At 41.8% G+C, this 15,119-nt stretch overlaps 1 protein-coding gene across 1 annotated transcript in view; it reads right to left on the bottom strand.

Moving 5' to 3' along the window:
* The window catches only part of LOC148525162 (kinesin-like protein KIF14), a 95,895-nt gene that overhangs the window by 60,478 nt on the left and 20,298 nt on the right, over nucleotides 1–15,119 (bottom strand). The window contains exons 3-6 of the mRNA XM_088471089.1: nucleotides 13,546–13,800; nucleotides 10,486–10,573; nucleotides 9,661–9,756; nucleotides 7,382–7,434 (exon numbers count right to left, since the gene is read on the bottom strand). Coding sequence (XP_088327215.1) covers nucleotides 7,382–7,434; nucleotides 9,661–9,756; nucleotides 10,486–10,573; nucleotides 13,546–13,800 — 492 coding nt within the window. The remainder of the gene's footprint in view (nucleotides 1–7,381; nucleotides 7,435–9,660; nucleotides 9,757–10,485; nucleotides 10,574–13,545; nucleotides 13,801–15,119) is intronic.

Here is a 15,119-nt window from a genome sequence, read left to right as displayed (position 1 = left end):
GAGAATAGCAACTTACTTTGCGAGGTAATGCTCTGGTCTGACAAGACAGGATGGAAAGGGAGTGGGGGGTTGTAATACATAGACTGGTGCAGTCTTCCATCATACAATTATCACACCTCCAGTACTGTGATCTCACCCATTATCAGATGAAGTTAGTGGCAAAAAGAAAGAGGGTTCATACACATCAGCAGAAAGCTGCAGCATATCGCAGGTGACTGAAAATCATACCTATCTTTTGGTAATGGCCAGCAGAGGTTTTACCGAAGAGAATCAGACTGGGCTAAAGTTACTGTGGCGTGCCGCAAAGGTCAGTATTGGTACCGATCTTTATTTGACCTTTTTATAACATTACACGGTCATCAGTATAGAAAGTTACTAATGACACCACACTACGCAAAGTAATTAAAACAGAATCTCAGCTTGCAGTAGATCGACTTAAGCTGGATACACGCAGATGTTGGCACAATGTAATTTCCATTGGAATTACATATCGGACGCATCGCTCAGTGTTTACGGCCAATATGCACGCTCCCGCGGCTGCTTGCGACATCGTCCAGTCAGCCGTGCTGCACGTCCAACCGAATATCGCAAGCAGCCCCATTGCAGATAACGAATGACTGTGCAAGGTATCGTTTCATTACCTTGTTCTGATGTGTACCCAGGATCTGATGTCAACCCATCAGGCAGAACTATCGGCTGGGTACACATCGCTCAGGGTTTACCCAGCTTAAGACGATACAGTAAATACACTGTAGTAAACTAGCCAACAGGACATATGAAACGAAATGTTGATTGTTGCAGCAGTTATTAGAACTATAGAAAATATACTGGTGCGCTGGTCTCTGCTGCAGAGTTAGTACTGTCTATATAGCAGCTTACAAAGTGGGAACTGCAACCACTGAAATGGTTAACAAAAAACAATGAACCCCTGATAGTAAATGAGTAAAAAGAGGTCTTAATATACAAGTTCATTTAAAAACATGTACAAATACAATATAAATTTGTTTTATTATTGCCACAGCCTTTTCATCAATGTATAATTTAAAATACCTATAACAGTTAATATATGGTGATAAAATAAAATTTGGACAATCAAAAATTCATTCCAGGACAAAGTGTCCCTCCAAGGATATATGTCCAAAACTTATGATAGAATCCCCCAAGCAATAGAACCTCACCTTTTGGGGTCTAAAGTCTTGGAGAGCAAAAGTAGTCTGAAAAATTAAATGAGCTGATTGGTTGGTCCTTTTTCTAACAGCGTGTATACTGACAGTTACAGTAGGAGCGGATTGGTTGGTACATTACCTCTCTCCAAGGCTTAGTACATAGACCCCTTGATCTGAGCTTAGTGAGCGTAGTGGTGTTTGCAATCAATGGTGTGTGTGAATTATAGATGTGAGGTTCACTTCTCCAGAAATCCGAATTCCATGATTCCAGGTAAATCTGAGTCACGGTTCTAATCTCCTAAGGAGATCCGGGTCACTGTTCTGAATTCGGATTTTAAATACGAATTTCGGGTTTTGGATTGCATAAATTACATGTTTTAGCGGTTTATAAAACTTTTTTTTATTTAAAAAATCCAGATCGAAAACACTTAAGGGTGGTTTTCAAAACCAAATCTAGATCCAAAACCAAAACACAGGGGTCGGCGAACATCCCTAGTGTAAATGCAAAGATGTTGCACAGTGAAGTCAATAGATGAAAAGTACAGCTAGTGGCAAGTGTCCCACAGCCCTTAACGCGTTTCTCCAGGTTTCAAACATCCGGTTTCATCAGAAACCAGGAGTCTGAAACAAACATATTACTCATTTAATGATCATCAGTGCTTAATTGTGTTTTTTAACACTATACTATTTTTGAATGGAAATGAATATATCTGGGAGAACCAAAATGAAATAAATGCACAGTGCCAGGTAGCAGCTGCAAAGGCAAAAATAGACTGTGATGCATGAAAACAATAAATACACATTATAAAAAAATTATACAAGGGCCATTCCATAGAAAGTAAAACCAAACTGAAATTTTTTTGCAAAATCGCTGTTTTCAAGGTAAATTTGGTCTACAAAATATCAGTCTCCTGAACTGGTGAAGGGATACGTCAATCCTGAAAATAGCTACTATTGAAAACAAGTGCATGTGAATAGCAGTATTTCAAAAGGAAGATTAATAGATGTATGACTAGCTTTTTGTACACAATTTATATATATTAGTAAATGTATTAAAGTAAATAACTTAGTCATGTTACATTAGACCACAAAAAACAGGAGATATGGGGAGAAGTTACCCTCGTAATCTCTAATTCTACGAGGTCCATAGGTAACCTTGGGGTATAGGTGATGCAGGGTCATCTGGGCACCACACAGTGAAATTCTTCTCCCAGAATGCACTGGGGGCTTCCCTATACCCCGCCCCCAGGTCAGGAGCTCCTCGTTACGTAACAAGCCATGGGCCAGGAGGAGGAGAGAGGGGGAAGGAAGTCTGGAACACATTCTCACACAGAAGGAGATGGAGAAACCGGTGACCAGAGCGAAGCCCATGTGAAGCACAGGTGCATCAGGGCGGGCGCCCTGTGGACCTGGTAGAAATCGACATAACGAGGGTAAGCTCTTACTATCTCTTATTTTCTACTTCGGGTTCCATAGGAGGTCCACAGGTAACCTTGGGGATTTCCAAAGCAGTTATCCACAGGGGTGAGGGACACTCCTGTACATAGAGAATCCACCGCCCAAGGGGAGCATCCTGAGTGGCAAACCAGAGGTCTGAATAACAAACCATGTGGCCATCTTTACCAAGCTGTATGGCTTAAATGTAGCTTAACTGGCCATTCTCTCTTATGCAAACTAAAAAAGAAAAAAAAAAGTCTGAATTTCAGAGAGAGAACTGATACGATCCCCATGAATCCTGGGGGGTACATCCTAAAACAAATTAGTCACAATAATTTCTGCATTAAAATTAAAGACTACCTTAGAAAGGAACCCAGGGCAAGTTTACAAAACTGCCCTGTCCCCGCGGTCAGTAAGCCATTTGAAATCCACTAATCCTGTGGTTCAAATGGAGAGCCCTAAAGGGCCATAATGATCCTAGACAAATGAGGTCCACCTCTGGCAGACCCTACCTGTCCACTAGAAGCTGAAACACTACCAGGTGAAGAGACTATTCACCGGAATGTATGTTCTGATGGCTGAAGAATCAGTCTAACCATTCAGCCTCCTAGTATGAACTCCACCCCAATTTCCTAGTCGATGATCCTATGTCAGAGTGCAAGACACCTCTGTCATTGCTACTCGACTTAGGGTTACTAGCTAGATAAGCCACTGTTATCGCGTTGTCTGACTGACTTCAGACCCTCCGTGAAGTATCAGCCTTATAAGTCTTTATACAAAGAATATGATGAGGAAACCATCTTTATGGAAAGAAAGGGCATTCCCCAGAGACACTACCTCTCACCCAGGCATGCATGGTAGCCCTGGGTGAACAGAAAAGGTCACCTCCCACCCTGGGACCCCCCAGGATGAGGCCCAACCCCGTCAGGCAGAGGGCTTGTCATCAGGCTTGGGAGCTGGACACTTGGCACTCTGAGCTTGCCTACCAGCTTCGGCCACCCTTCTGGTATTAGATGGCCTGGGAAAGGTCTGAGTCCTGGCTCTGTCCGACGTCCGAAAGTTTCTAAGAGACTGAGTCCAAGTTCCTGAAGTGGTTGGAGCTACAGGTAGACAAGCTGTTCTGGCTGGAGCCAAGTTACTGACAATTTTATCTAACTCAGAGCCAAACAAGAGCTTCCCATCATAAGGTAAACCCTTCAATCCCTTCTTGGATTCAGCATCCATTGTACAAGAACGGAGCCACAGGAATTGTCGAGCTGCTGTAGAAACCCTGGCCTGTAGCAAACCAATGTCTAAGGCTGCCTTATTTATATATTTAGTGGAATCTCGAAGATTCCCCACTAAATACAGCTGTTCCCTGGTAGCATTAGAGGCTAAGGATTCTTCCAGACAGTTAGCCTAAACCTCCATGGCTGGAGCCACCCAGCAAATAGCCATAGCTGGTCTGCACGCAGCCTCCAAAAGGGAATAGGCAGATTTAAGGCAGATCTCTATTCTCTTATCTGTAGGATCCTTTAGAGACGACATGGAAGGTATCGGAAGAGAAGAGCTCTTTACTAAGCGTGTAATATGCGAATTCACAACCGGTGGAGTTTCCCATTTGGAGAAATAATGGTCAGCAAATGGGTACGTTGAGGGCCAGATACCTCTGTGGCTGATAACTCTTCCTTGGTGTCTTCCACGCATTTTCAAAGTGATTCACTAGTTGATCAGACAACAGGAATACATGTTCAATAGTCTTTTCTTCCATAAAATATGCATGTCTAGATTTAGGCGTGGGAGGCTCATCCTCCACCAAATCAGGACTGCTTTAACAGCCTGTATTAACCCAGCAATATTTAAACTTGACCTCCACTTTCTGAGGGGGATTCAACATCAGAATCATCAGGGAGTAGACACTCATCTGATGTTACATCCTCATATACATTGGCCTGTGAGGGCCACCTGACCCTTTTCCTACGTCTAGTGCTAGGTGCGTTAACCTGCAACACCTTGGTCGTACCTTGTAATGCCGCAGGAACTATATTAATCCACTGTGGGTGTAGTACCTGTGTGGGTACATATCTGCAGCAAGACCTGGGCTGGCAAAAGACGTTCTGCCATCTTTGACAGTATGCCTGAAACATAGTCCCCTGGTAGCGGCTGTTTTGCGGCAAGAGTTGCAGAGGAAGCTGGAGGGTTATAACATTGCATACATAACTATTCAGAGGTTTGGTCTCCTATTCTTAAAACTGCTGTACATTTCTTGCAAAGCAGTCTATTAGTTGTCTGTCCCCCCTGAAACAGTTTCCTGGCTGCCGCTGCCGTGTGTCAGAAGCCGCAACAAAACCGGGGGTGCATAACGCCGCAGACATACCTCCTCAGAGATTCTGGACCTCATTCAGAGTCGGTCGTTGCGGCCGTACGGGAAAAGGGGCCGGATATGCAAATGATGCACTCGCAAGTTGCGTCCTTAAGATCGGATCGTTAGCTGGCCGACCAAGGGGAGGATGCGGCCGTAAGACAAAAAATACGCCCCCTTCTCGTACGCATTACACGTCATCTCCGGCCATATAAGGATTAATCGAGACCATCGGTAACCATCGGAACTGTAGAGCTTAAGGTTGACCATACCCTCTCTTAAGCTCTACGATCTGGTCAGTGTACAAACCACCCATGTCACTACTTTGTTAATAATGCACTCCCATAAAACGCTGTTCGCATAATTAGGCATTCCTGCGTTCGGATCTCCACTCCCCCGTTTTCAAGCACCTTCCCCTGTTACCACCCACAAACGCCTCATTCTGTCACTCAAACTACTGACCTGGCTGTGTCCAAGGAGAGAAATTTCTGATCGTAGCAGCTAGTTTGCGCACGCGCATTGCGAACTTTACGCATGTGCAGTTTAGCGAACATTGGTGGCGTACGACCGCAACGACCGACTCTGAATGAGATCCTCTGTCTCCCGTCTTTAAAACTGCTGCACGTTTCCTGCAAAGCAGTCTAGTAGTTAGTCCCTCATAGTTCCCTGGCTGAGGATGCTGTGCTTCAGAAGCCACAGACAAAGCTGCACATTTCCTGCGCAGCAGTCTATTAGGAAGTCGAATTGATATATCACTCACTACCAGACATAGTGAAGAGGATTACCACTCAATAGTTGTGATTGAAAAAGGGCCACACCCATGTGATTCTAACCACATCCACCCAACACCAGTGCCTATGGCTCAAAATAGGAAAAAGTACAGGGATAGCAGAAAAATCACTTACTGGTCATCTATAAAGACTTTTTTATGCGTCTAATAGGACAAAGTGCTACATACACTAACCACCCACAGGAGAGGTACTGTATGGAGGGGGACCCGTGCTCCACACTGCCCTCTGAGATCTGCAACACAAGGAGAAGCACTCGTTAGGGGTGGTGCTGGAAGGAGGAAGCTGTCACAGTTTTAGGCAGACCACAATGGAAAGACTTTCTGTACAGCGGGGAGGAGCAGCCTGTAAGACAGGGAAAGCAACCTCCCTTGACCAGCGTTTAACCCCCAGGATGCTGGAGTATAACCGAAAACTCGAGCCCACTGTCCCAGGTGGCTTAGTGTGGTCGCAGGATTCAGTGCCTGGCCACACTTACTGTCAACCCCAGGGAGTCTGCAGCCCTGGAGAAAAAAGACCGAATCGGCACGCACCACTGCAGCGCGTGTCGCTTACCTGCGTCCCCATTGTCCAGCCGCAGTCTAGGGAACCTCCGAGGTATCTGCCAGCTAAAACCTCAGAGGCCCGCTGCGAAGCACGGATCAGTACCGGCGACCCAGCACCAGCTGTGTGAAGAAGCAGTAGTGTGAACTTCCACTGGACTGTCTGCATTACTGCATATAATGAACTTCAGCGCTGTTTGCACCAAACCCTGCATCACCTATACCCCAAGGTTACCTGTGAACCTTCTATGGTACCCGAAGTAGAAATGCATGTCCCTTTCTATCACACTGGATGTTCCACTCAGTCACCAAAACATTTTTTTTTACATGAAGAACAAATGCAAATATTTAGATTAATATATTTTTAAGCCATTGGGTCTGCTTACCCTGCACAGGAAAAATCAGAGCCCAGCTTGGTCTAAGTTTAGTGTTATATTACCACGGAAGGATTTTGTTTGAGTTCCATTCCATCACAAGTGCATTGTAATTTTTTTTTTTGCAACAAGTTAACTTTTATTTTACTAGAATCAACTTCAAGCTTCAATTTAGGATAAAAGAAAAACTTCTAGATTAATTATTCAACCTTATTCATGGAATGGGACTTCATTTTAAAATGTATCCAAATGTCCCATTTCATCACATGAAATGGCGCCCAAGTCACTAGTTGATAATATCCTGAATATGGAGCAGATTAATTCAGAATATCCGTAGGACTAGAAAGGGTTCATTAAAAACTCAGAATAAAAGGGTTATAGATAGTACACAGGGGTGGGAAGAGCTAGAGTTTACTTTAGGGAAGATAATGGCAACTTAGAAGTAGTCTAATGAAGATGTAAAAGTAGATTGAAGGACATACCAAGATTTGTGCTTCCAAATTAATAAGTATTTTTAAGAAACCAAAGAAAATAAAAAAAAAGCTCCTTCCTAGACATTACAACAGTTCTATGGAGGGGAAAACATTTATTATTAAAGCAGCGGAGGTTGGAGCAAGAGTGGAAGCGGGGCAAGAAGCATGATGTTAGCGGAAGCATAGGAGAGCAGGAAATAACTCAAAGGCAAAGATCTACTGGCAGATAAAACATACAGGTTCCACTGATGCAAACTTACGTAGAAAGACCATCCACATAAGGCCCATATGTAGGGTGTTCTCGTACTTTTAGCTGCAGAAAAATGGACCCGATTAATAAGAGGACTCAATTGTCACTTCACAAGCCAAAACTATAGAACCTATTTTATATAAATGCATATCAATGTAGCTAATATTCAAGAGGCTATAATACAAAACCTGATAGTAAGCATTCACAGCTAATTTTTGTAATTGAAAACAAGATTTCATAAATGTTTCACTATAACTGATTATACAAAATTCTTCTGTATTATAGATCAAATACTGTAGCCAATTATTCTTAATTCATGGCTACAGTATAATACATGGGCCCAATTTTATTAACGAGTGATATACTGGTCATCATTCGTTACTAATCTTAAATGATGCTCCAACCAATCAGCTCCTGTCAAACACATGACAGTTAGGAGCGGTTTGGTTGCAGCACCATTTAAGATTAGTAAAGAGCGAGATTATCACTCGTTGATAAACCTGGGCCATGGTTCTTTGGCATTTAGTGCAAGATCACATACAAGGAGTAGACATTGCCAAGATCTCGGAGCGTCTGCCCGATGTTTTAAAGAGGTAATCATTTAAAAAGGCAAAATCAGGTCAGTTTTGTTTTTTAAATTATTGCCCCTTTAAAACATTGGTCAGACATGCTGTGAACTCTGAGGCTATTACATTTACCCTTAAGTGAGCAATGTCCAGTTTCTGGTACAATAAAGCTTATATATGTAGAAAATTGGAGTCCCACTCCACACACACTTAAAAGGGTCCCTCCACATAAAATGCGATTTTGTTTTATTACTACAGCAAGTACTCAGAAGAGCTGTAAATGGGACCACATCACTTTTCTATAGCAGCTTTACACCAACTTTGACTGAATGGTGCAGAAACAGGCCAAATAGTGTCTGCTTAAGACGAACTGTGTGCTACTGCCACGTGTCATTTAAAGAAATGTGCAGGAGAGAGACACAGATGTAATAATGTGCAGCATTATTTCTTCAATAGAGACAGTCTAGCACACATTACTTAACTGACTACTACGCGCTACTACACCTGTGTCAGTAATTCAATTATCCTGAATGCCAAGGGAACCACTTCACTTTAAATTCAACAGAGCCCGAGATGGGGGAGAACCAAGCGAGCACAAGAGAAACTGATCCAGGGGTAGATTGTAAGCAGATACACTTATACCACATCGCCTAGGGCAGGATTAAAGGAGGGCACCTTCCATACATGAGCACTGGGTTTAAGAATATATTTTAGGACCATATGGGTATGCCAGGCCCCTCAAAACCTTAATTCGGTATCTGACCACATCTTGGACCATAGATATAAATTGTATTACCAAAGACATCTTTATGTGGCGATATCCTTTTGAAAGATTCTATACAGACCATATAAAGAAAAAAAAATTTTTCGTTGTCTTAAATTTAAACACCACAAATGCTGCCATTTACAAAATGGAGAGATGTGCAGTATTTTGTTTTCTATTGTGTCGATAAAAGAATCACTTAACATAATGTAGTTTAACAAAATATTACCAGGGTAGCTGAACCGGGGCCAGACTCAGGGGACATGTGTATACGAACATACAACTCATGTATGCACATTCCAGTAATAAATAGTAAAGATTGTATGAAAAAAAATGTAAATCTTCCGACACTGGTAAAATGATACAATATATATATATATATTTTTTTTTCTGTAATTGCCATTTGCTAAACAGAATAAGTATTGCTGTGGTACATGTACGAGTACTTATAAATCGGCAATTAAAACAGCCAATTTTTCACCAGCAATAGGGCTTTTCCCCCTTTGATAAATAGTTAGTATTCCTTTTAGTGGTTACTTGTAGAACAAAAAATGGTTTACTTTTTAGGCATAAGAAAGGTGTCACTTTGGTGTCTCAGGCAGAAGAGTTAAGCTGGCCATACACTAGACCAACTTTCATCCAACGGTCTAGTGTGTGGCCAGCTTTAGGCCACAGGTTCTCAAACTTGGTCCTCAAACGGTGCATGTTTTCCAGGTCTCCTCACAGAACCATAAGTGAAATAATTAGCTCCACCGGTGGATCTTTTCAAATGTGTCAGGGAGTAATACACCTGTGCACTTACTCAGTGACCTGGAAAAAGTGAACTGTGTGGGGTTTTGAGGACAGAGTTTGAGAACCACTGAGTTAGGCTAACTCCTGTTTGTATCCCATTATCTTACAGAAATATCAAATTTCAGTAAAGCAAGACAGCTCACAAATTAATTCAGAAGGGCCACTTACAGCTATCTTAGGACCCACGTCCCTGTGTGAAGTCAGCAAATCGTGAATTTTCTCATTGTAAATTTCAAAATAACTAATTTCCACATGATAGTTAACCTGTAAAAAAAAAAAAAAAAATTACATCGATAAATGAAGTTCCATTTTCTGGTCTTTATTAATACTTTTTGCTAATTGATACTAAGGGGCTCATTTAGCAACAAGTTTTACCATATACAGTACACAGTGTTAATACGCATTGTGTAGGAATATGGTGCTCCAGCCAATCCGCTCCCAACTGTCATTTTTTCAAACAGATAACAGTTAGGAGCTGATTGGCTGGAGCACCATTATCGTACGCAATGAGTTTTAACACTTTTTACGATAAAACTCGTTGATAAATGAGCCCCTAAGTGCCTATTACATGTTTAATTGCATTGTTCTTTTGCCATTTGGGATTGTTGATTGTGATTCGATTAATCATATATGCAAACATTTATAGTCACATGTTTATTGAATCATTTACTTACTCTGATCTAATGTTCTATTGTGAATTTGCCTTTGATACACTATTACATTTTATTTATAGGGCGCCACAAGTGGTCTGCAGCGCCGTACATACAGTAAAGGGAACAGAACATTACATTACAATACAGTAACCAAAATATAAACAGAACACAACACAATTGGTGTCTTCATAGGAATATTGTATTAACTTTTTCTGGATGTGAAACGAGTCATTATTTTGAATGAATAAAAAAACTTACAAAAAAAAGTTTTAAAAAAATATTATAATCCTGCTGGTGAGTATACAATAAAGTTTCGACAGTGCAAGGTTTACTTGCTCACCTCTTTCTGGTCAATGAGGTTTATGTTCTGAAAAAGCTCCTGGCAAAACCTTGGAATAATTCCAACATCTGTATTATAACCCATCATCCTAGACAATAGAAGAATTTAGGAGTTAACACTTAAAAAAGGTCTACCTGAGATAATTCTATTCGGAAATAAATTAAGGATGCAACCTTTGGTGTCCACAATGGATGTGATGGGTACTGCAAAGCTACCATAATTCTTGTCGACATACGTCCAAGACCACTTACAGTTGCGCCCAGGTTCATTGTTGCCGAATGCAGCACAAACATACCCGCAAATTGTCGCTATGCGCCACACTACGACGCGTTCGCGGGAGTGAGTTTCCATTCAATGCTATGAAGACTATTGCGCGCCCTCAATCGCAGGAGTGCATTTCCATAAGATTGAATAGACACGCTATTGCACGTCCCCGATCACGGGAGGGCATCTCGTACCCCTCATAGCGCGATTCGCTGCGTTATGAGCAACAATGAAGCTGGGCAGAGTTGTATGTTGTACATGATATAGGGGTCTATTTACTAAGCAGTGTTAGGAGAAGTGAAAAGTTAAGAGTGAAAAGTGATAAGGGGCCAGCCAATCAGCTCTTAACTGCCATCTCACAGGCTGTGTTTGAAAAATGACAGTTGGAAGCTGATTGGCTGGCACCTTATCGCTTTTCCTAATACTGCTTAGTAAATAGACCCCTGAGCATTTTAAATTTATCTAGTAGTTTCCCTTGCCTCATTTTTTATTGTGCATTATGGTATAAAAATTGGTCATGGTAACAATACAGAATTTCAGACGTAGCTGTGACCTATACAATGCTGAGTCAGCCATTTTGTGGGCTGGACTAAAATTCATGCAAACACATGCTACTGGATAGCAGTTGTACAGTAATAATTACTAGCTGCAGCGCATAGGAATCTTGTCCATGGCTGCACTCATCAATATTTGAGCTTAATCGTCCATCCGTCATACTCATAATAAATCCATACTGCCATAAATAAATAAAAAAATAAACACACTTTACCCGCTTACCTGGTGTGGTCATATAGGATACCACTGCAGCCAGGTAACAGATACTTGCCTACTTTTGAAAAAGCATTTCTGTGAGCTTGTAAAAGCAGCACCTATGACTACAGTGGTAAAGTGGGCGTGTGCTGCTACATCTGAGAGGCGGGTCATGAAATGTACTTGCATCTAAATGAGCCCCAAAGCAATTTGTATTTTCATCAACAAGTAGCCATAGGGATCATTGTACCTTGTAACCAGTGCAGATAAATTATACTAATTAACCCATTTGAATGTTATATACAGTTTATTGAGGGTAAGATACAATAATGGAGATTGTTAGGGAGACTCCCTGAAATAGTAGCAATCAGGGAGAGTTGGCAAGTATGAGGTAACCCATACGACCGTGCCGTCCTCAGTGCTAGTAATAAGGAAAATGGTTCTGCACATGTGCAGAATGGATTACCTCCTCCTGATCCAGCCCCCCAGCAGTTATTCAGCAGGTTGTAATATTAAGCCCCAGAATGTTGTGCTAACAGCAATGGGACTCATGTGCCCAAATCAAACATGGAAGGGTGGACCGTAGTTCCTCTCCCAGCACTAATGTGCTGATCTCTGTGTGCAGAGATTAGCTGTAGCAGTGGAGACTGATCAGTTCCTATGCTCCGCGCCTATGCTCCACTGTGCTCTACAATAAGGAGGGGGCTGTTCATTTGGGACCTGGGGGAAAACCGTACTTGTTTATTATACATGTACTTCACTTTATTTCCATTCTTTATATGCAGCTGCGGCTGCTCTTAACCATCTCTTTTATACTGCACTTTTCTTAGTATGGCGGTGCCCTGGGGTGGCTAGGCTGCGCTGATTTAGGGGTGTCCGGCGCTCCGGATTTGAACCCTAGTATGTTAGGGACCTACCCTAAAGCGGTTACCTGGATATGGTGGGTAGGCCCATATCCTTGGCCATGATTATGCTAAAAACCTCTATTGATTGCAAAATTTTATTGCATGTATAATATATACTCAAAAATTTGGAGTTGTGCACCTGAGATTTGTCTGTTTCTGTGCCTGCAATTAGTCTCATCAGGTAGCACCTCCAATTATATATATTCAGGGTGTGCAGTCCAGGAATCTTTCCCGGAAAACCGTACTTGCCTACTTTTGAAAAAGCATTTCAGGGAGATTGTGAAAGCAAAGTGGACGTGTACTGCTACATCGGAGAGGCGTGCCATAAAATGGGCTTCCATCCAAATGTAAACAAGCTCCAAAGCAGTAAGATCTATTTATTAATTAAAATACACGGATACTTCATAGGGCTTCCTCATGTACAGTGTTTTACAAAAGAAAAAAAAACTTATATGAACATGCCTGCAGCCATAGGGATCATTGTGCCTTATAACCAATGCAGGGAAATAGCATTGATGATCCCATTAGAATGTATACAGTATCTCTCAGATTTCTTTCCCCCCTCCCCAAGTATATAACCGCTACATAATGGGGGAAGGGGCAATCAGGAAGAGTACTGGACTCCACGGAGTTTGCTACATTTTTTTTGGGCTGGGGGGTATATTTAACATATAAAAAAAAATACACATGAGGGGAGGGGGAGGGGGGAGGGGGAAGTTTACAATGAATACAGTGAAGGCCCATTGACTGGGAATAGGGGCTCTGCAACTGGGATCTGTTACCATTAGGGGGTGGGGTTGATACTGCTGGGGATCTTAGATATACTTTTAAAAATACATTCTTACATTTTTTTAAAAAAAATTACAATTCTGACCTTTCGGGAAAAAAATGTCAGTTAAGTGGTTAAACAGTTAGGGTATAAGTCCAGAATTCTCATTAAAATATTGGAATTCCAAGTACTGTACATGGAAGAGATGCAACATGATATTAATATTCACTTTCACACTAACTTGAACGTTATACTCCATCAACCAGACAATACTAGTCACCACAATCTACAGTAAATTAAATTACTATGTCCGATACCCAGTACAAAATTATTCTTCCCTGCTAGTACTTTTTAAACATGGGATGAGCTTACGTGTAGGACTTCCCAGATCCAGTTTGACCATATGCAAACAGACATGTGTTGTACCCTTGAAAGACCCTGCCCAGCAGAGGCCGGGCCAGCTGTTTGTAAATCTCCTCTTGAGAACAGTATATTTCATCTTCAGGACACGAGACTGAAAAGCAGAAGTCATACTGGAAGGAGTACTTTTGGTTGCTCTGGGGACGAACAACATGTACTGTTTGTCCTGTAACAGACACCACACTTTTGTATCCACTTGCTGTTTCTCTATGGAGAAAGCACAAAATTAAAATAAATTTAGAAAGTAGCGATGCCAAACAATCCTTGTATTACATTTTCACACTCTAAAAGGTAAAATCTAAAACTGATATTTTATAAAGATAATACACCCCTGCAATAAATAAAATTAACCAATTCCCTTAGGTCTCTCCATAGCAACGACAAGGACAAGCTGGCAGAGGCTAGACAAAAATGACATTTGCAATTGAAGTGTATAAGGTACACCCTCCTTCCTCCAGTGTCTGACTTACACATCACAACATATATATATCAAACTTGCCTAACAGTAACAAAAGCAATAGTAACAGCCACCAACACAACTGTAAAAACCACCAAAAAGTAACCACCACCACCACCACAGAGGAACAACAGTGCAGAAAGTAAGGTGCCGTGTAGGAACTAGTGGAAATGGAACTAATGGCAGCAGTAACCAATTACATCTAGTGCCAACGCTGCTTAAATCACTCCTGGAATGGGATAACTACAGCTTTTAAAGATCAAGATCATGTCAAAGCAGTCAAAAATACAGTGTTCATCAAGAATATATGGCTGTTTCATATAGTTTCTCTGACCTTGAAGGAACCATTTTTACCCATGGGAAAGCTATGGCCTTTGAAGAGTGGGCTCTGAGTACATGGCTGCTGGCTCCCCTTGACTTTGTATACTCAAACAATAAATCCTAAAAGAGGGAAGTCTTATTTCAAAGGATATCGCCCCTTAGCTATTGCCTGTGAAAAAAAATAATTTTCCAAATATAGGGGAGGGCACATTGTGCCCTAGACACATGGGGCACCCTTTTTTGAAAGAGGAGAAATTCTGCATTCAAACAATGTGCTTCATTAAATGTGGATTCTCTGGAATTCCAGTACACTAGCAATTCAGTAGTCCTACCTTCGTGTTGGAAGCTGCTGGACACGCAAGCTTTCTGACTGTCACACACTGACAGACCTGAGGGAATCTGAGTGGAGAAGTTTGATGCCACAGTCGGAGACGGGACAAAGTGTGACACAAAGTCAGAAGACACCAACCAGTAAAAATTGGAGTACAGGACGCCACCCCTGCTACAGCGCATTCGCTATACCCACTTGCACCACTGTCCAAGCATTACAGTGAGGGGGAAGTATATCAGCTATACATACGGTAGGTCACCCCTTAGCAAGGGCAGATAGACACCCTGCACTGAATTAAAAGCAGAGCATGCCGTTGTGAGGAGTAACAGGACTGTAGTGGAAGGGGGACGGTACCTGCATTCACCCATTTCCCAGCAGCTCACTACAGCATTAGTGGGGATTCTTATGAGACATTAT

The sequence above is a fragment of the Taudactylus pleione genome, unplaced genomic scaffold, assembly GCF_031769625.1.
Source record: "Taudactylus pleione unplaced genomic scaffold, aTauple2 ptg000110l, whole genome shotgun sequence".
NCBI classification, from domain to species: domain Eukaryota; kingdom Metazoa; phylum Chordata; class Amphibia; order Anura; family Myobatrachidae; genus Taudactylus; species Taudactylus pleione.
This window is presented reverse-complemented; position numbering and strand designations above follow the sequence as displayed.